The sequence below is a fragment of the Melanostigma gelatinosum genome (assembly GCF_949748355.1).
Source record: "Melanostigma gelatinosum genome assembly, chromosome: 1".
Lineage (NCBI taxonomy): Eukaryota > Metazoa > Chordata > Actinopteri > Perciformes > Zoarcidae > Melanostigma > Melanostigma gelatinosum.
In genome coordinates, this window is record NC_136634.1 from 16,647,259 (window position 1) to 16,667,856 (window position 20,598).

At 45.2% G+C, this 20,598-nt stretch overlaps 1 protein-coding gene across 1 annotated transcript in view; it reads left to right on the forward strand.

The window, feature by feature from the left end:
- brsk2a (BR serine/threonine kinase 2a) overlaps positions 1-20,598 on the forward strand; it is a gene marked incomplete at both ends in the record, with an annotated part of 151,721 nt that overhangs the window by 112,556 nt on the left and 18,567 nt on the right. Inside the window, 5 exons of the mRNA XM_079265979.1 lie at positions 9,526-9,642; positions 13,670-13,703; positions 13,819-13,887; positions 16,408-16,554; positions 20,083-20,114. Of these exons, the coding sequence (XP_079122105.1) occupies positions 9,526-9,642; positions 13,670-13,703; positions 13,819-13,887; positions 16,408-16,554; positions 20,083-20,114 (399 nt within the window). The remainder of the gene's footprint in view (positions 1-9,525; positions 9,643-13,669; positions 13,704-13,818; positions 13,888-16,407; positions 16,555-20,082; positions 20,115-20,598) is intronic.

The window sequence follows — 20,598 nt, forward strand, 5'->3', positions numbered from 1 at the left end:
ATCCTTGTGTCAGAATTACTTTTTATACTTCACTGATTGTGTTGGGACGATGCACTTGAGATCATTGCATTCTGTGAACCATCAAACACGTAGCTGATAGATTCCATCTTGAATTCTCAGAGAGAATTAAAAAAATAAAAACAGAAGATATGTTTTGCACCACTGGAAATAGAACAAAACGGTCCAACCTAAGGGAATGAAAGTTAGAAGTCTTTTATCAGTCTGTGTAAATAACTGACTGTGAGAAGAACAGATTAGGCCAATTATGAGAAAGCATCTGGGACTGAGATTAAGTGCATGCACATACATAGATTCTCGCAGCTCTTCTAAGATGTAGTCTCCCTTCCTGATTTGCTTTGCTGCTGTCTCTCTGTCCTAGCTCCTCAAATCCCTTCCAACCAAAATAAAACAATGTAAATGAATCATGAGGAGGATTATTTTGGAGTGCTTCTGCACCCACTCGCCCTCCTCCCAACCTCAATTACGAGCCAACGGACAGACAGACGCAGCCCATCTCACCTCCCTTCCATGGGAAGGACCCAGCATCCCCTCAATAAAAAGCATTCCTGCAACCACTTTTTCCATTTCTTCTCGTCTGCACAGGGGACCTGCACAGGCCATTAGGAGTGCTATTTTTCTCTCTGTGATTCACTGTGCAAAGGGGGGGTAAACACATGCTCATTAACCCTCCTTTTCTGCACACCTCCCATTTTTCACTTCTTCTCATTGCTTCATGCTTCCGCCCTCCGCCCACATCCTATCCCCAAATATCTCTCTTGAGCCAGATGGGATGTAAGCGTAGATATGAATGAAAGAGCGTAGAGGGCTGTTTATGACTCAGTGTTTCCGCTGCCTGATTCAGATCGCGCTCTGATTCTCTTCACGTGGAGGAAGAGAAAAGGAAAAAGTGAGGCACACAGGGGGGGGAGGGGGGGGGAGAGCTGACGAGGGAGATGAGGCAAAGATAGCTACGGGTAAAAACAGACATGGGAAAGGCATCGTCAGCAGGATATAGTTATAATGAATACTGAGGCAGTGAGAGACTATCTTCACTGTATGTCAATGTAGATCCAGTGTCGAAACTTTTAGCTCTTTTCCTCCTCACTAAGAAATGTCTTGTGTTTGGATATTGTTAGTAAAGTCAATTCCAATGTGAGATGTGCAATGTGTGAGTCAGACGCAGAGAGAGCCTGATTGACAGAGCACAACCCACATGATGATATTTTATTGATCCGTGTGAACGTTTCTCTTTCAATCCCTCTGCAGGAATGTCAAAGGTCAGCTTCAGCTGCAGAACAGCTCTCCTAGAGCTGCTTTGGATTCAGTTGTTGCTCATGCTAAAGGTTTCAAAGGCCAGCATAGCGAAGTGTATGCCCCGAAGACAGACGATAATATTGCAGATACTTTGCTTGCATGTTTACCTGAGAAGGGAATCCCCACAGCAGCTTCGGCTGCATCTTGTCAGTTTTGACATTCAACAAAATCCACATCTGCTACACAGTAGACACTTTCCAGAGAAGTCGACGTGGCAGTCTGCCCGAACTGCAAACACCCAACAGAGACACAGAATGACTGAGAAGAGTAAAGTTTGTTTGTAAAGAGCTTTTTCGACATTTTTTTAACCATATTATCAGATTAGAAGTTAATTGGCATTTGTTGTCATCTACACATTTGACTCCCTTTTTTACTTCACTTGAACTTACCACAGAAAGCACTGTATGCTCTGATTTCCTGTGATAAACCGAATGCACAATGTCTCTATTCTCATGCGAGCAATAAAGGTATATTGTATTGATTTTTTTCAGTGTTCCTGAAGCCGCAGGGAGACTATACTCAGAATAAGAGGTCAAGCGAGCTCGGGTTGACACCAAACACACCCCTGTCCCTGCTGGTCATTTAGTCCAGCCACTCCCACGACACCATTTTGTCATATGGTGTACGTACAAGCAGAGATTTTCTAATTGGCATAAGCAAACATACTTACCAACCATCCACACAATAAGAAGCACGACTTCACCCTGGCCACAACTCACTCCGTTTTATTCCTCGCCCCTGTTCTGTTTGTTTAGTAATAACTTTAGTCTTTCCCCTTGTGACCCAGTTAACAACCCGCAGCTTGTGTGGGTAACAGATAAAGACTATCTGTCACATAAAGTGACTCCGAGCATCCCACCACAAGTCAGGCAGAGATTGCTAGTGCACTTTGGAATGAGAGCCCTGTCCCTAAAGCCCAAAGCTTCATCACACTTGCTCTCACAGTCACACGTCTCTTTTATCCCTCAGACTGATTATTTCCGCCACCTTCATATGCACAAACACACACCTGGTTCAGAAGTCACATTAAACCCACACTGGGGCATAATCATGCACATCATCCCCATTTACTCTCTCACTCTGTGTCTCCCACACTCTCTCTCTGCCATTAGCTGCTTTATTTTTCTCTTCCAAGGGCCTGGAGAGCATCTGTCCACAGCCTCACTTGCTCGGAGCTCCACAAAGCTTTTTTTTCCCACCATGGCATATGTAATTGGATATTGGATATATTGGCAGAAGTGGAATATAATATTAATATCTATGATTTCTTTGGTGCATAAGCACCTGACAATAACAACTGTTGTGTTTTAGTTAGAATGGGCTGTTTATATATCGACATAAGGAGCCGGTCCTCTTTACAGCAGCCATGTTTCTGCTGTAGCCCATGACAGACAAACACCGACTCTATGACGCTCTCCTCCATGCTTGGCACACGGGAGACGTTTCAGTTGGTTGCAATCTGGTATTTTTCTTCATATTAATCCACAAATAGCATGTAAATTCAATTTTGACAATACAACAAAAAGTATTTTGGTACATCAGTACTCTCACTCTCTTTCACTCAGTGTGTTGTTTTTATCTTTATTTTCAGTTGGTAAACTAATGAAACAGTGGAAACCTCAGACTGAAAGTTCAAATGTGGCCTGAAAGTTTTTTACACTTGGATGTGTTGGAAAAGTTGGTAAATCAATTAAAACATGCTCAAAGTGCAGATTTAGCCAATAAATGATGCCGTTCGTGAAGCACTTGACTTATTTATCACTCAAACTTCCTCTCCACGGATGAGACAAGAAAACAGCGACAGGTGTGTGTGGATCGAGGAGGAAGCTATAACCTTCCTCACATTAATACATGAAACAAACGTAGATGCAATATTTCCATCATGTTTTCTACGTTGTTCTCCATCGTTTGAGGTTTGACTGACGCGCTTTTAATCATGGCATCTTGTTGTGCAATGGTGTAATGGAAACTTGCCACCAGCTGTTTTACCTCGGTGCACCCAACTTTAGTATTGGCATAAAGGCGGATGGAAACACCCCCCCCCCCCCCCCCCGCAACACAGCTTCTTTGATTCTCATCTTTTCCTCTTTCTACAGCATGAAGTTCATGTTAGCCTCTGTGTCATCCTCTGTGCGTCCATTCCTCTATCAATAGCAGCCCATGCCCTTGTGGCTGTTTGTGTTGACAGTTTTAGGAGAGTTTCCTCAGATGACAATCTGACTATCAGTCTGCCTTCGTGCAGAAAGCCTGTACTCATAGCCTATCATCATTATGGCTGATGGCCGCTAACAACGCAGAATTGTCTTTTACAATGTTCTGGTATTTTCCCTCTCCCGCAGAGACAGTTAAAGCCTTGAGAAGGCGTTGAGGTGTAACCGGGTGAGAGGAGGGAAGTTGATGAGAGGAGATGGCATAGAGAAATGGAAAGGGGATGGGTAAAATGGAGTCAGATGAGGGAAAAGTAGTAGGTTTGGTTCATGATGTTTGATTTCAGGGGAATGGGCTAGTGATTGTAAGGGGAAGTGCAGCAAGAATGTCAATTATGTGGAGAATAAGGTGACGAAAAGAACCAGTTTTACCTCAGGTAATGATAAATAGTATTCTCGTATCTCGTTTTTTGACAGGCACAATGGACTATTTTAAGAGGACTTCTGCACCACCATGCCATGCCACGGCTGTCGATATTGGATGCCTGATGTTGCTAGGGGCTTTTAATATCTACGCCACTCCTTCACTCCAATGCTTTTCTGACAGCTTGTCTGTTTATGCCTTGAAGGTCCACTGCTCATCCTATCTTCCTCAGTCAAACTCCTCTGGATAAAGAGCAAACGCTGGGTTGCACACACAGATTTGGCACAACAAAGCAAATACTTTATTTATCGCAAACCTAGACATCATTGTAATCCCCACTTTTTGATCACTGCATTAAAGGCAACAATGCATTGCTTAAAAGCCCAGAGGAATAGATAGAAGTGTCCCAGATGGCACACGATGGAACCAGTTACTGGAGTGGCAAAGCTTGAGTGTAAAAGATAATCCTGTGTGCCTTCCTTTCAGTTCTAATCCAGTTTAAATGCAAATGATATTGGAGGAGACTACTGACATGTGTAGGGCACTAGTATAAAGAGAAGAGGCATTACGTACTGTACTAGCTATCCAAGTGAACTTCGAAGGCCTTGATGAGGATGTGAAATCAAATGTGACCAAAGGTGATATGATGGGAGGAAACAGCTTCAACTTTGGCACTTAAGGAACAAACTGTCTGCGTCTGAAATTGTTCTTTCATTGACTAATTACAATTCACATTTAAAGTAAATCTCTGTTGATTTAGTGTGTTGTCATCAGTTGACATAACACAATCAGACAATATTCAGAGCATGGGCAATGTACGAAGGCAGTTGACACTTTTTTAGTGACCACTAATGGCTTTTTAATGTTGCTTTGTGTGATACTTTGTTTGTATCGACTACACTATCAACTACACCAACTACACTGTATATGTTACATTTGTTGCTTTTTAACAATGTTTCGCTGAATAGTAGCTAACGTGCAAATACTGTGCGGGGCAGTGCAGTGAAGGACATGTGCTTGTTATTATCAAAGTAAAATAAAGATAATAGAGACCTTTAATTTATATGTAACTGTCTGTGACCAGTTGCACCAATTTGAACCCACCTGGCCTTGCTTTTTATCTGTACCTCTAATATATTGTGTTCTAAATGTGGTATTAACTTGGCTACTTTGAGAAAGAAAAATACATAAACTCCAGAATAATATTGCAGAAAAACACATTCACCAATCTCCTGCTGTAGGCTTTATCTTTCTCATCCCTTATTGATTTTAATGCACAATTAACCGCATTGGCTAATGAACGATTAAGGCTGCAGTCCGAATGTTGTCCTCCTTTGCTAATGCAATGGAATAGTGGCTTAAAGTGTTTTTAGTGAATGACTCGGTCTCTCTCTAATTGGGTCAACAGAAGCCTTAGAACGTTTGAGAGAAAAAAGGGAAGATGGAGAGAGGACACAGAGGTGTGCTGGAGGCTAATGGATGCATTTCAGCTCACGACTGTTAAAAACCCACTTCAACTGACAATAATGGTACCAGGATAGCTCTAGTACTCCATGAAAAGGCAGAACCAGGTGTGCTATTTCCCAAGCATGATAATACGTCAAAAAGATGCATTTGAGCCATTAGTGTTAGTTTCAAGTGTTCCCGTTTAGCTAATTAGTGCCACGTATCTTGTGTGGCTTAACGAGAGGCAATATTAAACGTGGTGAATGTCAAATGTTTCACTATGGGAAAAGTATATTTTTCTTGGGCATGAGGATTTAGTTACAACACTGCTCATCACCATAAATATGTCTGGGATATTATAAGGATGTGAGCCCCAAGAGGACAGACCCCCATTACAAGCTTCTGTAAAACAGAACATATCAGCATGGTACGTGCAAATGATCACAGGCAATTAAGAGCTTGGTGTTAAATTGCAAGAATCATGTCTTAACAGCCCCACTGGGGGTGCAAACCTTGTTCAGGCAGCATGTAGACACGCACGTGTGCCCTGTAAATTACACTGAACGGCATCGTAAGAGCGTAGTGCACGATGAACAGTGAGGCATGCACCATAGATCCTACTATGTAATAGAAAAATATATGCTAACTTGATGAATGACAATAGTCGGCCGTAAATAGTGCCCTTCCTTTTTGTGTTTTTCTATTTCTCTACTATATCTCTATATGTAATACATTTATATTGTTTAATTTCCTGCACAAATCACAAATAATAATACATTCATGACATTTAGAGTAAACAAAAAAGGCATTCCTCCCAGACTTGCTTGTGGTGCACATCTTCCATATTTCTGGAAGGAAGAACTGGAGTTACATTCAAGCTCATTGCAGCTGTCGAATTCATTTAACGGCGTCTCCTCCTGTATGACATATGAGTGCAACACAGAGATATCCCCGCTGCAAGGCCTGCTGTGTGAGCAAGATTACAGTTGCAAAGTGCGGCCTAATGTGTCAGAGAGGCAGTTTAATGTCCTATGATGGAAACCAGGGTCCTGACGACCAATAAAGCATCCAGATGCAATTTGTCCCCTTGATGCTGTCGGCAGATAAATACGCCGTTGCCTTCTTTCTTTTGTGGATCAGTGTCTTGTGGTTTGGCTCTTTGTGTTTAACGTGTGATAGGCCCGTGATTACACAATGTTAATGCCATGTTTATGGCTCTTTTTGGGGAGTGATTTAGCGTGCATTTTTGCATCTGATGCTGACAGTTTAAGAACACTTATATTCATGACTATGGGACTGTGGTTCTCTGATTCCGTTACGATCAGCAGGTTATCTGATAGCAAACACTGTCCTGTATACACGAGCCACAATCAGGGCTGTCATTGCTGTTGCTTTTGTCACTGATGTCACACCAAATGATTTAACTTCCTTCTGGCCCTTGTGTGTAAGTCAAAGTTACAATTTGGCCTTCTGTCTAAAACATTTATCTGCTGGGAGGAAAGATATTTTTAAAGCATTACTTAATCAGGCATGTTGACGACGGTAAAGGTTTGTTCCTTCCTCGTGTGCGTTCACAGAATTAGCTAAAAGACTACCTTGCCGGCTGCTGACGTCACTTCCAAATGATGGTTGTGTGAATTGATGGAGGTTTTAGCCTGGGGAGAAGTGTTTTAGATGCTATCTGTGTTTTATTTCAATTATAGCAGGGATCACAGACACTGCCAGTGTGATAACAAACCAGCTGACAGCTTATCCCTCAGGACAGGAAAGGAGTTGTACAGCAGCTGATGTCATCTCAGGTTAAACGTCCAGTGTGATGAGGCACTCTTCAAAGGCAGACGAATCCAGCTATTGTTCCTCTCCCCTTTCTATCATGAGTCTAAAGAGAAGATGAAAGTCTAGATCATGACATGCTGACAGCCCCGTGGCTCTATAACTCTCCCCCTGATTACAAAATGCAGAGGGGGAGGTAAGCAAGGATGCACATATTTAAGGATATTAAGGAGGCACAGTTCGCCCTCAGAGACATTACAGCGGACGCGACAATATATTATTATGTCGTGGCGGCTCTCGGCAGTTCGACAGCAGGCAGAGTGGTGAGCATTCTGGAAAATCCGCCAGAGAGGGATAAGTACAATACCCTGAAAGACCGGCTGTTGAACATTTTCGGGCTTTCGGACTCTGAGCGGGCTCGCCGGTTGCTTGCTCTGAATGGCCTCGGCGACAGCAAGCCGTCGGAGCTAATGGACAAAATGTTAGCGCTGCTAGGTAAACACGAGCCGGAGTTTCTGTTTACGGAACTTTTTCTGCATCAGCTCCCGCTGCAGGTGCGGGCCGCTTTGGCCAACACCAGAATTACCGATTGTCGGGAGGAGGCCGATAAGTTCTTTCTGGCGGGCCAACAAAGCTACACGGCCGCGTTGAGGCCGGCCCAAGCCCAACGGCGGGGAGCTACCGGCCTGTGCTATTACCATGCAAGGTTTGGGCCACGGGCTACAAGGTGCCGTTCACCATGCAGTTTCGGCAGGATGGGAAATGCCAGGGCCGGCGCTCAGTGACTGCCATGAGCGTCGGTTGGGAAGGCAGGCTGCTGTTCATCCGGGACGACGTTTCCGGGCGGCGCTTTCTCTGCGACACGGGGGCGCAGAGGAGCATTGTGCCTGCATCGCGGGTGGACATGCTGACAAACGGGCAGGGCCCCCCGCTGGAAGCCGCGAACGGTACCCCCATACGCACTTTTGGGACACGGTGCCTGGAGCTGTGTTTTATGGGGCAGCGTTTCAGCTGGGACTTTGTTACTGCCAAAATTGCCATTCCCCTGCTTGGCGCGGATTTCCTATGCGCTTATGGGCTGTTGGTGGATCAACTCAAACCAGTGCCCACGTCGCAGCACGGCCTTCCACAGTCATACGTCCCGTCCAGCCTCAGGTCAGCGGAGTATGTGTTTGTTCGCCAGGACGGCCACCGTGGACCCTTTCAACCCCCCTACGTCGGGCCGTTTCGGGTGCTGGAGACCGGAGACAAAACCTGCAAGGTCGACATGGGCGGCAAGCTGGACTACGTGTCGGTGGACCGCCTTAAGCCAGCACATCTGGACCTGGACCAACCTGTATGGTTGGCTGAACCCCCACGGCGGGGGCGGCCTCGTGCCCTCCCACCTCAGCACGACAGGACCCGGAGGGGGCCTTCAACGGTGGTTCTGCCTCCGGCCCCAGAGACACGGAGTCGGGCTGGTCGGTTGATCCGGGCCCCCAAACATTAATGGTTGGGACTAATCTCGGGAGTTGGTGAATTCTGGAGGGAGGCATGTAGGGGACGACCGAATTCACGGGGCCCCTTTAAGGAAAGGGGCGTAACCCTGGTGACAGAGGTGGTTAAAGGGTGACAGGAAGTGAATGTGTCTTATGTTTTGTATGGATGGAAATAAACGGCCACAAGGTGCAGCCAAAGGGAATACTCGACTCCTTGTTTGTTTCCACACACCTACAATGTATTTATAAAAAGGATAGATATCAGTGTATGAACATTGTCTACGGTGCTTCCCTCAGCCTTGGTATATATCACAAGAAATGCACAGTGTGATGTGATACAACCCTCGACCCCTGAAGAGATGTTAAATTCACGATAAAACACGAACAAGTCTCTGCTTTTGAACAGTCACTCGTCAAAATTTAGATTTTAACCTCCGACACAGCAACGGCGTACGCGATATGAGAAAGATCTTCCTCTCAATGAGCCTTTTAAAGGAAGGAGACGATGTCCGCTGGATATTATCCCCCTCGCTGTGTTGGCGGTAATAAATGGCAGCTAACGAACACCACCTCTGCGGCCGTCTCCCCTTTGCTCTGCCAGTTTGCTGGTGGCTGTCTGGGAGATGAGAGGACTGGGAAGAGGGGTAAAGAGGGAGGGAAACAGAAGGAGAAAAGGACACGGCAGGGGGCTGTCACGCCTCGTACCAGCCCGGCGCTGAGGTGGGAGCCCCTTATCCTCAGCATGGACCGATCAAAGAGAGAGGTGTTGCTGAGCGGAGGAGGTTAAGATGCTGCGTTGTTCACAGTTGTGTGCACCAATGTGGATCCACAGGTGTTTGACAGACTATGTAGCACGTCTTCTCCTCTGTTTCCCTAGTTTATATAACCTATAATGGACTCTTTCATGTTTCATGAACATGTTTTCTGTCTCGCTCTCTTTCAGCCACAGGGATCTGAAGCCTGAGAACCTGTTGCTCGATGAAAAGAACAACATCAGGATAGCAGACTTCGGCATGGCCTCTCTTCAGGTCGGAGACAGTCTGCTGGAAACCAGCTGCGGGTAAGTGATATAGCTGCAGTGTCTGACTCCCATCCTCTGCAAATTGAAATTTAGATGATTCAAAAAATGTCCTGAAGGTAAAAAAAATAGGACATAGTTGGAGGGCACATGGAGCTGCCGGTATACAGCAGAGAGGGATGGAGAGGAGAGTGGAGGAGCAATAGAGAATGGTGAGTGGAGCTATCAAGCCCTCTGCGAGGTGCCGTGTTCTCAAAGCCTCTGCTATCGTGCCGTGTTGATCTCTTGAGGAGAGGCTGTTGGTGTCTCTCACAGAGAGTGCTATCTGGCTGTGAGCAGGGCCGAGGCCACGGCCACACTTTACTGCTCTCTGTCTCCTTATAGCTGACGCTGGGTTTTATGATCTGCCGGTCACGACCATCAATCCCACAAGACCGCAATGATTTCGCTCGCAGGAGAAGTCTCTTTCAAACTCTTTCTAATATTGTCATCCATTCCAGAGTGTTTGTGTGGCTTTATTTAACCCTGCAGCGTAGTGAACAGAGCACAGTCACATCTGTCAATAAAAGAAACAACTCAGTTGATGATGGTTTACTTGTGGTTACCGGTTCATAAACTCAGTGACAGCATGGATTAACAGGAAGATTTCACTGCTGCACAAAACGAGTTTTATTTCACTCTCACTTACCTGGAATTCAGGCTGGAGATGAGATGTCAACACATAAGCCCAGCCAATTCTTAACTGGGCTTATGACACATCGAGAATGTAGCAGAGTTTGTGATTTGTATGGAACCCTGGAGATTATGCTTCACGAGAAGCCGCGCAAGAAAACATCGTGATGTGCGTCATCTGTGGATTTAAAAAATCTGTGACAGACATCTAAATCAAGCTCTGGTGTTATTAATAACCCAATAGATGTAAACCATGTTGTCTTTTTTTTGTGATCTGGATGTCTCTAGGAGAATCTTTGCTCTGGTACTGCATGCAGGGCTGGGAGATAGAGAGGCCCTGTGACATCTGTCCCCATCTGATATTATACCTCCAAATCAAGCGCAACTGAAATTACACACACTTGCATACATGCAATCCCGCAAACACAGACACACACAGCTCTGGCAAGGCTTAGTTCATCCCTGACCTGTAGGACCCTTTGTCCTCTGCTTGTATGGTTGTCTCTCTGTCTGTCTCTGACTCCCTGTCTATAATACACACACACGGACATTTAAGCATGTGCATGCACTCGCACACAAGCAGTTGAAACTGTTGCATAATTTTTTTCCGGCAGTAGCGCAGTGCCTAAGCTCTCATGACTCATCGGTAGACATCGGGACAACTGAGAGCAGAGTGCACTGCTGTCTGCAAGTGAAATGTGCAAGATTGAGTCATTCTGCAGCCATGATGACCACACTGAAGTGTTTCCTTTTCCTAGAAAGGCGGCAGGATGCGACGCTTTTTACTCAGCCTTTTTGCAGTATCCGAGTGTAGATCAACTGTATCTGTATTTTATTGCATTCAGCTTCTACTCGGACCAATGCTTCGACCTGATCCAGGTGCAGTGCGTCTGCTTAGTCCCCCGCATACATTTGCAAAGTGCTGAAGATACTTGTTGCTGGTGAGAACACAGAGCTGTCTCACAGCTGCACAGATGCAGGCCACACACACAGCTAAGCAAAGAAGTTCATTTTTCGTTCCACTCTCAGCTCCATCACTGCATGCTGCTCTCTCTCTCTGTGTGTGTGTGTGTGTGTGTGTGTCTTGCCTAACACATGAGAATGTGCCATACACTGCATGTGTGGTTGTTGATTATTCATGCTCTTCTCACTGTCCCATCTCTAAGTGTAGATATGACAGTTTTTAATTAAACGCATTTATCTGGCCCCCTCTCACCATGCAGTAGCCTGACACAAATGTATTCCATTTGCCACGGGGTAATGGAGCTGAGTGAAGATGAGACTGACTCGCCCCAGGTAGAGTAGGGGGAGCCTCCTAGCACGTGCACGAATACATGCAGGCATATTCACATGCATAGACGAGCACAGGCATTGACAAGAACATTACAAATATGGGTCCAGGAACACACGCTCTCTCTCTCTCGCTCTCTCGCTCTCTGCGTAAGCCCAGCTGTGAGTTCATCAGTGCTTGCTGTTTGTTTAGTTCCGTTACTTTTGATTGATGAGAGGAAATTATCTTGTAAGCCGCGAGGAGCCGCACACATTTGGTTTAAAAAGATGAATTTTCATAAAGATGAGCTGCGCGTCTCAGTGTCTCCGCAATATTGCCGGCCGATACTGCTGCTTGCTCACACTGCTCGACGCTGCTCCATGCTCATACCTCTAGAGCTCATGATACTCTCCTGACAAACAGTAGGCCATGTTGTGTGTGTGCTCTTCAAAACACTGCAAAAGACTGCATTTTTCACTCTGGTCAGGGAGAAGTGGCTGTTAAAGCTCTCTATTCATCCTCAGCAATCTACTCTATAATCTGAACTCCTGGTGTGAGCAGAAATGGATTTTTATCATGATATAAATTTCCTGACATATGGGCTATTATTGTGGCCAGAATTTTAATATGATACAATTAAATGAACTTTATTTACGACTCTAATTAAATTAGGCCATTAAACGGAGGTAGAGCACAACAGGAAAGAAGGGTCATGAATACTCATGGATCCTCGCCGCATGACTTTGGTAGTTTAAAAGAGTCCCACGTGAAGAGATTGACGCCTATGGAGTGTTTCAGTGTGGAAAAGTTTTTAAAAGCCGACTAATGTGGACACATATGGAAAGTAAGCCATAGAATTATGGGTCGGAGTAGAAGAGAGATGAGTACATTTCGAAGCATATACTCAGATGATATGACTGATTTAGTGTTCTAATATTCACAAATTAGGATTCAGCTCGGATGCTTGTTTCCAGTCTGTACCTTCACCCTAGTGTTTGCCACCTAAAGCCCCTGCAGCTAATGAGCTTACACTCATGCTTGTTCCAGCTGTGGCTGGTGTGCCGTGGCACAACTACTGCAAATCTCAGGCTTGTTTTTTTTTTTCATTTTTCGTTTTTTTGTATTTTCATTCCTCGCTCATCTGCATGATGCACGATGACACCTGCAATCAGGAGGGCCGTATTTGCATAGGCTCATCGTGTTTGAGCTTCCCGGTGACACGCCGGCAGTGTTTGTTATCGGCCAGTATTGTGACAGCCAGAGGAAGCCGCGCCGTCGGGGCTGGTATTCATGAGTACACAGGACGACAACAGACCTAATGAGCGCCCTGTTTACAGACTTCAGATAGTCTCTCATTGGAGCCAGATATCCTGGTGTTAGATTAGACTGAGCGGGAGAAGGAGGCGGAAGACGTATCATCAGGCTGAGGGGTTTGGGGAGAGACAGGTGCTTGATTTGCTTTTCTGTTTGCCGTCACATGTGGGCATGTCGAGAAAGTGCAGAGCCTTCCCCAAAATCAGAGAAACAAAAAAACCATCCTGGAGCTGAAGGGTATTTTGATTTTATATTGACGGAAAGCACTTATTATTACCCATTTCCTTTTATTTCAAGGGGCTGGATTTGTCAATCTGGCAATGTCAAAGAACTACAACAGCACCACTGTGTATGTATAGAATGACAAGTCACTCCATAGAGTTTCATGACCAGTGGCTTTTGGAGCTCCATGAATCTTCATACGATATTGATGTGTCAATCCAGGCATTGGGTTTACTGTCAGCCCGTCCAGGTGCAGTAAAGATTAGTGTGTCTGTTCACTGTCTGCTGTGAGAGGATGCCCTTGAGTGAGCAAGCGGGAGGACATCCAACCACCCTCAGGGTGTCTAAACTCCTCAAGCACATCTTGATCTATGCTCACTTGAGACATTTATTGTCTGCCGAAATTGATCTTTTCACTTTTTTTACACAGTGGTGTATGACTGTTTGATGTCTGTTGTGATTGTATAACCCTGACGTACTTTGCAGGACAGCAGTACAAATGGAAAGGTAACCAAGAGTTTTCTTTCCTTTATGTTAATCCCTCAATTTAATCCCCGTTTGCACTTTTTTGTTTGTTTTTTTTCCCAACAGATCTCCACACTACGCCTGTCCCGAGGTCATCAGGGTGAGTCATTTTTCACTACATCATGTTGTTTGCTTCTTTTCATAGCGCATCATCTTATTTTAACCAACTCTGGCACTTTGCCCTAACCCGCTAACAAACACTCTCTTGTCCTTAGGGAGAGAAGTATGACGGGAGGAAAGCAGACGTCTGGAGCTGTGGGGTCATTCTCTTTGCCCTGTTGGTGGTGAGTGTCAGCTCCTTCTTCACTAACTGACGGCGATAAGACTGACATGCAGTTTAAAATCCTCCAAAGGAAAATGACGACACAAAATGTAATCGTAAAGTGTTGCCTGGCCTTCATAGCCAAGCAGTAGGTCCAGCCTTTCTAACAGCTGTGATAGTTCAAAGGCAGAGAGCACGTGTGCCTGGTGACAGGACATTCCCAGCGTTGCACTCCGGCTGTTGACTTGAGGTTGACCTTACAGTAATGGAATGGGAAGATGGGGCCATCTTGAAGCTGCGACGGAGCCTCAACCAGAAACTCAGGGTTCAGGAAGTTAAATTCCAAATCGTATCACTTAGAAGGTCTTACTGGAGAAATGTTGCAGAAACGCCCTCAAGCTGAAATTCTTGCGCAAGAGAAGATCAGAGAATAGAAGCATCTTTTTGTTCATTATCCTCTATCCACATGCAATGCTGTATCCATGATCAGGTCTATTCTCCAGCTACATTCACCGCTCAGCTTCAGTCACTGATGTTAAAACCCACAAACCAAGCCAGAAATCTAGGTGTAGTTATGGATTCAGATCTCAACCTGAACAGCCATATCAAGACAATTACAAAATCAGCCTACTATCACCTGAAGAACATATCAAGGATTAGAGGACTTATGTCTCAACAGGATTTGGAAAAACTTGTCCACGCATTTATCTTCAGCAGACTGGACTACTGTAACGGTGTGTTTACAGGTCTCTGTAAAAAGTCCGTCAGAAAGCTGCAGCTGATTCAGAACGCTGCAGCTCGAGTCCTCACTAAGACCAGGAGGGTGGATCACATCACTCCAGTTCTGAGGTCTTTGCACTGGCTTCCTGTCCAACAAAGAATTGACTTTAAAATCCTGCTGTTGGTTTACAAAGCACTGAATGGTTTAGGGCCAAAATACATCTCTGATCTGCTGCTACCTTATGAACCATCCCGACCCCTCAGGTCGTCTGGGACCGGTCTACTTTCTGTTCCCAGAGTCAGAACTAAACATGGAGAAGCAGCGTTCAGTTTTTCTGCTCCACATATCTGGAACAAAGTCCCAGAAAGCTGCAGGTCTGCTGAGACCCTCAGCTCATTTAAATCAAGATTGAAGACCTTTCTGTTTGCTGCTGCCTTTAATTGAACCACGTTCAATTAATATATTCATCAATTTCCTGCATTTCTGCATTTTACTACTGCATTTTATTTCTTGCACTGTTTTTTTAATGTTTTAATGAATGTTCTTAATTGTTTTTAAATCTCCTTTTCTTTTGCCTTATGTTTTGATGCTTTTAATGGTTTTATGTGAAGCACTTTGAATTACCTTGTTGTTGAAATGTGCTATACAAATAAACTTGCCTTGCCTTACATTATGCCTATGGTTCCCCAGCCATGCAGCCCTGAAGCTTTGTTTCATCGACAGCTGTACTGTAATTCCTACACATTCCTGCTCCATGAATAATTCACACAGCAAAACTGAAAGAAGACAGCCCAAAATAAATATCAACGCTGACGGGGCGGCTTTTGGCCACAGGCCCTGTGTGTTTGTCTTTGGTTTTGCCTCTTTCTCTCTCACTCAGTTTCTTTCTGTCTCATCTGTGTGTGTGTGTGTGTGTGTGTGTGTGTGTGTGTGTGTGTGTGTGTGTGTGTGTGTGTGTGTGTGTGTGTGTGTGTGTGTGTGTGTGTGTGTGTGTGTGTGTGTGTGTGTGTGTGTGTGTGTGTGTGTGTGTGTGTGTGTGTGCGTGTGTGTGTGTATTAAGGACAGTCTCCGTTGTACTCTTGTGTTGCGTAAACCTAATGTTGTTTACTGTTGTCTCCATTGTGACCATACTTCTCTTGCTCCACACAAAAGTTTCTACCCGACGCGGTTTGACTACAGATGAATTTTGTCTTTCTCCTGCTTCGATCTGTCGTCTAGCTGCGAGATAACCATTTGTCTGATTGTGGGAGACACGCATACTCCCCAGCAGTTAGGCTGCTCTCAGATCATCTGTTACACAAGCCCCCCCCCCCTTATTTCTCTATACCTCACTTCATTTCTCAGCCTTTCTTTTTGTCTTTCTCCCCCTTTTCCTCTGACTCTCCCCCTCCATCTTGTCTTCTGGTGGTTGTCATTCATCAAACAGCCACATCTGTGAGGTGTCGGCTCGCTCTGATAAATGACTCTGATGAGCGAATGCTAAATGAACGGGGTAAATGAGAACGCTGGGTAATTATTAGAAAAAGCCCAGTTTTCAGCTCACCGCTGTTTATTATTTATTTTTCATCGTGGCTGAGGGCGGAATGCTCTAATTGGAGACTCGAACAAGTTGAGAAAGCATGGTTTTGTTTCCTCTAGCGAGCCTTGTTAGTCATTCTTTTTTCTTCTGCCCTCGATCGGGTGAAGGCTTATTTTCTGATGCCGCCATTAAAACAAGTGCAAACTGTGTCTTCTCTACTTTTGTTCCGACATCTTTGTCTTCACCACATCCAATTTATTTCCCCTGTTTTCACTCGCCGCTCTCTTCCTACATCTCTCCAGGGTGCCCTGCCGTTTGATGACGACAACCTGAGGAATCTGCTGGAGAAGGTGAAGCTGGGAGTGTTTCACATGCCACATTTCATCCCTCCAGACTGTCAGAACCTCCTCCGTGGAATGGTTGAAGTGGATGCCACCAAAAGACTAACGGTCCGTTTCATTAAGACACCATTATGATTATGTTCACATATTTGTGTGCTTTTGGTCTTTGGCTGTTTTTCATGCTTTGAGCTTGGCTTCTTAGTTTCAATTGAGGGAAACCTTCATACTACAACATGCAATGCTATTTTAGACAATAGTTTTCAGCTTTGGTACAGCAGTATAGGCCAAGCCAGCCATTGTCTTTTTCTTGCTTTACTCTTTGCCCCCCTATGTTCCAAAAGCCTTTGTCTCGCCTCATCTCTGATTCTGTTTGAGTTCTTTTTCAAGTGTGGTGTGTGAATTCAGGAGAGGACTGCTGTTTGTGTACTCTCCCTCTGCACTGTTCAGTGTACTCATCACAGTGCCGGTCCATCGCCACACAGCAACTGATCACCTTGGCGAGGTGGCTGGAGGATAACGCAAAAACAGAGGATTGTGAAGGGCAGAGAGTCGGGGTGTGCTGGAGAGAGAGGTGGACAAAGGGAAATGTAAATAATGAAAGTGGCCAGAGATCTCAAAAAGTACAGACTTCACACAGAGATGCTGCTGCCCTTTGTTCATGTCCTGCATTTCACATTCAGACGACGCGCAGAGATACAGACACGCTCTGAAGTTATTGTTTCTGCACACATGCACAAAATACAAACCCCGCAGTTTGACACACATGCACCCCCCTCCGGGCTCTCCAGGTGTTTTTTTTTTAATCGGTGCAAACAAAACAATTTTCATGCACTTGCCAGAAAGCAAATGTGGTGACACCAACCTTGAGTGGATGCTGATGCTCGATTTCTCCATGCCTGAGCTATCTTTCACAGTGCCAGAATGACTTTACATAACAGGAATGTTAAAAACACCAGAAAAAAAACAAAAGATCGGAAATCTACAAAGAAAGAGACGCTCACTTGTGGGAGAGGTTACATCTTGAAGGTACAGCCCTTGAGATGAACGGCAATGTCGAAACGTTGACTTGAAAGACCACCTCTTTGGTATGCTGTATGTACACTATATGCTGTATTTTTCTGTTCTCTCTCCCTGACGAGGACAGGTCACCCTGAGATCCACCAGATATGTCCAGCAGCCTCCAGCGCTGTCCTCGACAAAGGCTTACACACAGACTGAGCTTCTGGGAGAAAATATGCTCCCTCCCCGGCCCCCCTCCTGTGCACGGGGGCACCGACCAGAGCTCTGGGGATGTGTTGTAACCTCCCAGAATGTCAAATAGCCATGTTAGATTGAGCGTTCTTGGAGTTTAGTGGTGACCATCCAGTCAGGCACAAGACAGATGCACCCAAGGGGGGGGGGGGGGGGGGTGGCATCATTAGGACCATATCTTTTGCGAGGGATTATTTTTCAGAATGATGTCAACTGTAGCTTGTTGAATCTAATCGATAAGGTAATCAGACCACAACTACCAGCTCTGTTTCAGTATGTCTGTTGTCTCCTCGGGTTAATTACATTTTGCTAGTAGATTCACACAAGTACACACACAAAGCCGAGGCCCCTTCGAGTCTTGAGTGGGAGGGCACGTATCCAGGCTTAAGGAGCTTAGCCCAATAAAAGCCTTTCTACATTTCCTGTCTGTGTAGTCTGGGGGCCCCATAGGCGACAGGGCCAGCCGCCTCAACACAGTCTCAGCTTCGGTATTGAAATGAGCACCGTCACCCTGGAAAGATCTGCGTCCTGGTGATCCCTGGCCAATGAAGAAGATTGGTAGCTTATTATATTATTAAAGAGCACTTCATCACAGGCATATAATATATCCATAGGGGCGGCACAGATGGAGTGCAGAGGTTGTCGGAATGAAAATAAAGGAAGTGTGTGTGTTTTTGTGTGTCACTGAGAAATGTCAAAGACCTCTATGTATTGTGTTGCTGAGATATCCGTTGAACTGTGCATGCTAATCAGCTAGCCCCGGTCCATCCTCTCTTGTTATACTACTTGTTGCTTCTGGAGAGGCGATCGTGAGTCACTCTCTTGTCCGCTCTCAGTCCAACATGAGAGGATGAAGAAGAAGTAGAGCTGCCTCAGAGGGCTCACGTTGATGTGACGTGCATGTGTGTTTTGAAGGTTTGTTCATTGGATTAAATCCAAAGTGTTAGAAATGAGAAAATGACCTGGCTGCAACAGGAAGTTTCCTGATCCGGCAGGGAGTCAAGGCAGTCCCCGCTGGATCAGAGCCCTGGCACTGGGGTTTGCTCTGGCTGAATACGTGTTACCACATCTCCCCTAACTGAAGCTTTGTCTCCCCTGAGCTGCAACCCCCTCTCGTCCCTGCAATGTAGTCTTCTGGTGGTTCCCATTGCCCACCCTTACAGCATGTCCCTCCCTGCCCTAATAAACAGCCATATTGAGACACGCATACTTAGCAGACCTGCATACACAAGTTGCATGAAACATTATTTATACAGCCCGCAGATATAAACATACCTGAACTCATACTCATACCGAGGCAAACCGCTGTTACAGCAGCACTCTCCTCCGCTTGAGTGAAAGCAGCTGGAATTGGTACTGTCACATTCAGAGACTGATTGACGTGATTCCGAATTTCAAACCACGTCACTTTCAACCCTGCGTGTGATATCAGTCTCTTGCCTCCAGGCCTTTAATAAAAGTGGGGGTAGGAGTAAGTCACCCACTGACCTGTATCTGACAGGCAGGGTGTCTCCATCAATACCATGACCTCTGTGGAAGCACAGAAAGATGTACCTCTCGTCAGTAACCACAGCCTGGCCTGCTCTGTGATTGCACTAGTATCACAAGAAGGCGTTCATCAGTGATGGAGCACAGAGGTAAATCCGCTGGGATGGTGGAAACATTGAGACAACAACTATGCTTCTGAATAAGTGACAATAATTAGAGCTGCTATCTGTATCTCCCGTGGTTCCACAGCAACAGCATGAGCAAATTAAAAAGTCCCGACAGTGACATTGATCCTGTTTTCCCTCTGTGGGCAGTTGAAACACTGTGGTGTCATTCTAACAGACATCTTCCTTTGTTGCCCTTTTGCTCACTGTTTCTGTGTCTTCCTGCTGTTTCTTTGTTGGCCAAAAACCATGTTGATAGTGTTGGTGACAAAGTGGCCACATTAAAAGTGTGATAACAAGAAGTAGTATTGAGAGAGTGAGTGTGTTTGTGTGAGTACGAGAGACAGGAAGAGAATGAGAATGGCCGATTCCCTTTAGACCAGAGGGCTTGGTAGGGTCAGCAGTCTGTGTGAGGAAGATAGCATTCTATGTTTATAACTCAGTGGTTTCACCTCTCTGTCATACTCTTGCTGCACCGCTCTCTTTTTCTCAATACGTTTTTTTTTCTCCCATTGGCAGTATTCGCCTCGTTATTTACTTCCACCATCCAATCTGGCCGTATTGTTCTATTGTGTTTCCATTAAGCCAGTAAGCTCAGGGTTCAATGAAGCCATTCTGCACCAAACATTTCTGTACACGGGCAAAAGATTAAAATATGATGAAATTAATTAAATCAAACACATTACGCTGCTTGTGTACTGACCTGCTGTTTCTTCTGTCATGTCTTTCACAGTTAGAACAGATCCAGAAGCACACATGGTACATGTAAGTACGCTGTCTTTCCTTCCTTTTAAAACCCTCCTCTCCCCTCTTAGTTTATTCTGCAGGGGCCGTAGACCTTAGGGGAGCGACAACATGATCAATGGCTTTGAGTTGCAGCCCTGTACACGAGAGCATATTTGAGCAGGGCATGACTCCACTCTCTGGGATGTGGGGGTAAATTGGTAGTGCATGAAAAAGGATGTGCAGCATATGGTCAACTGAACAGGGAGTAGGGGAGAGCGAACAAGCGAGGATGTGGTGGATGAGAAACCCACATAACCTCGGTGTACCCTTCGTTTAATTTTGATAACAGAGTGCCCCACCTTTTTAAGCTAACATAAATCTTTTGATTCATGTATAGTACACTATGTTCAGTCACATGGGGAACGAAAGCATTAACACATGTTTTTTTTGTGTGTTTTTTTTTTAATATAACATACAGTTAGACTCTATGTGAATATCCTCCCTCTAATAATCAGATTTTCAC